Source organism: Penaeus japonicus, unplaced genomic scaffold, assembly GCF_977035675.1.
Source record: "Penaeus japonicus unplaced genomic scaffold, GWHDUDI00000001_assembly GWHDUDI00000001, whole genome shotgun sequence".
In the NCBI taxonomy this organism is placed as follows: Eukaryota; Metazoa; Arthropoda; class Malacostraca; order Decapoda; family Penaeidae; genus Penaeus; species Penaeus japonicus.
Window position 1 is genome coordinate 26,635,150 of NW_028234403.1, and position 2,972 is coordinate 26,638,121.

Below are 2,972 nucleotides of genomic sequence, written 5' to 3' on the forward strand. Positions count from 1 at the left end.
TGTGTGTATTTGTTTAAAATGATATAACTTAGTAATCTATATATTATAGATATAATATATATTTATTTTTATATTATATATATATATATATATATATTATATATACTAATGTAGCACTAGCATGGGTTTGATGTCACTTTTTCCTTTTCTCATCTCCTTGCCTCTGCAAGAATCTCCATCCCGGGTGATTTATAGAAGCAACGAGATCAGCAACTTAGACTCCTAGCTATTGTCATAGAGATTGTGCAAGCTAGAGACTGTGGTAGCTCTTAATGGCAGTGACAATCAGGGTCTTCTATCCTGCTCAATGAGCGGGTACTCTTAGGAGGTAGAATGTGTATGCCACTAGCTTTGTGATTTTATGATAAACCCATTGTTGCTTAAATATTATAGTTAATTCTGAATTGTAATTGTACATCATCAACTAATTATTAATCATAGTACAAAAAAGGTCACAGTTGTCCGAAGCCCTCAACATCTATGTATGTCAGGAACACCGCTGTCAGGCCAAAAACTCACGATGACGTGTAATGATATGAACACCTGCTCTGCAAAGGAGGTTAAAAACAATTTATTACACCCATTCACGTCGCGGGCGATTTAGCGGCTCTGAAGGTCTCAGCGTGCCAGTGTTTTTCGAAACACGCAAAGACCTAACGCCTCGGGATTCTCAGACGCATTTCAGTCGCGAGCCTCAGGGCTTGTCCGCCATTGTCTCACCCGAGCGCCGCAAGCCTTTGTGCCAAATATCTCATTTGCCGGCGTCTGGACGGCCAAATGAACACCACAACATCGTGTCAGCAACATCATCTCGCGCCTGCGAATGGGGAAGAACCAGTGTGTCTGTCACCGACATTGGAAAATAATTGACTTGTTTTTGTGCCATAAACGGCCAAGCAGCCTAATGTCAATAAGTGGTAAATAATATTCTCATAAACTTATGGTACACACATTGATAATTAATTTAGTTCCTTTAATTATGCAAAATAATAATTTTCGCAAAGTTGATAAATAAGATCAGTTTGTTTATCCTCAAAGTAAAGTGAAATCCACTTTGGTAAGATCCAGAATACTGTTGTTCTTGGTCAATGTATGTGATACTGTACCCATGGTCATTTGATAGGTCCACTTATCTATGTGTCCTGTACCAAAAACTTCGGTGCGTGGCCCTCAAAAGAATTATCAATGGTACGTCGGTGTTATCTTCTGATGAATTTAAGGAAGAGCGTTTTATTTTGAAAGAATATTTGTTAATGTGTCCCAGGTACCAATCATATTTGTATTTCACTTGGTATTTGAAGCTTCATAAATGTATTTGCATTTGTGCTTGAAGATTAAGAAAGTTTTTTATTTTTCATCTATTTGCATTCAGTCATAATGATGTAAGTCTGCAGTAGAGTGTTTCTAACTCACCAAAGCTGAAAAAGAATTTCAAGCTTCTTCAGAACAATGATGATAAAAGGAGTAGAAGTGAAGGAAAAATAAGGGACTGCATAAGAAATGGATACATTTTAATCTTTTTATTATTTGATACTAAGGTTATATTGAATTTCCTACTTTTATGTTTTATGATAATTTTAACTTGTGCAAAAGTGCAACTTTCACTTACTTATCTGTTGTGGTTAATTTATTTGTTGATATTTATTTTATTTTTTTTTCTGTTGAGTATGTAAACTGTATGTGTAATATGTTCCTCAGGTTTGCCGCCAGTTCTTCCTGAAGACATTAGATGTGTCAGAAAAAGCTTCAAGAATTGTTTTGGAGAAAATGGTACGTGGTGAACTGGGAACAGAAGGAGGTGGCTCAGCTACACCACCATTGTTCAGCAATCGTCCACATTCATCTCAAGGGGATAATGATAAGTCGGGTAAAGAAGATGGTGAAGATGAAGATGAAGAAGAATTGAAAAGTGATGATTTGTCTTGAGTGATATTACATCTTATATCTGGACCATTTTTATAAGTTTCAACTTGCACTCATCATGTAGTTTATAGTTTTTTGTCATGTCTGAAGTATGAGGTGAAAAGACATCACAGGCTACATGCTTAATAAAGCAAAGGCAGTATAGGAAGAGGATCTGTAGTAAAATTTTATGTAGCTAAGGCTTTAAAGGACCAATAAGTTTTTGCTTGTGCTTTATGATTAAACTTTTTTTTTTTTTGTAATAGAATTTTGAGTAATTGTAGCCTAATAAGAAAGTAAAAAAAACTATCTAGGGAAATGGGCAGCTCATTTAAGAAGCCAAATTAGATTTGTAACATCTTCAACAATTTAAGTAGAACACTTCTTGTGCTGGAAATTTGCTGAATTTAACGTTACCTTATACCCATTAAAATTAGATTGTTTAAACTGATGTCAGAGTTCAGAAATTGTGTGAGCAAAGCAGTAGTGATATGAAGTTTTATAGAAGAGAGTAGTGCATGGCTTTGTTATGCATATTATAGATGTTCTACAATCATTTTACAGATAGAAGAGTCTCCTCCAAGTGTCATTTTATAATTTGTTGTTTTTATTTTTAACAAATAAATTAATAGCCACAAAAGAGGTAGTTAATTTGTCTTGCATAGTGATGCTACACCAAGATTTTGCTTTATATTTATTTTAAAGAAGATATACAAGGAGGTAAATACAATGGTTTATCACCCCCCCCCCACAAAAAAAGAAAGAAAAAGAAAAAAAAAAGAGGGACATGCACACATAAGCAAGCATGACTATACTCCATTTCATTGGTATTCATATTTGATATTCCCCTAAACACATGTTTGCATTGTTTACCTCCTTTTGTTAGGCCTCCCTCCCCCTTCTCTCTCTCTCTCTCTCTTTCTTTCTCTCTCTCTCTCTCTCTCTCTCTCTCTCTCTCTCTCTCTCTACTACTCCCTCTCATCCTCTCTCTCTCTTCTCTCCACTACTCATCTCTCTGCATCTCCTCTCTCTCTCTTCTCTCTCCCTCTCCTTCCCCCTCTCCCTCTCTC

At 35.8% G+C, this 2,972-nt stretch overlaps 1 protein-coding gene across 2 annotated transcripts in view; it reads left to right on the plus strand.

The window, feature by feature from the left end:
* The window catches only part of LOC122264405 (uncharacterized), a 48,433-nt gene extending 45,891 nt beyond the window's left edge, over positions 1-2,542 (plus strand). For both annotated transcript variants that reach the window (XM_086537993.1, XM_086537998.1), the window contains exon 10: positions 1,699-2,542. In XM_086537993.1, the coding sequence (XP_086394119.1) occupies positions 1,699-1,926 (228 nt within the window). In that variant the 3' untranslated portion in view covers positions 1,927-2,542. The remainder of the gene's footprint in view (positions 1-1,698) is intronic.
* The last annotated feature ends 430 nt before the right edge of the window (positions 2,543-2,972 follow it).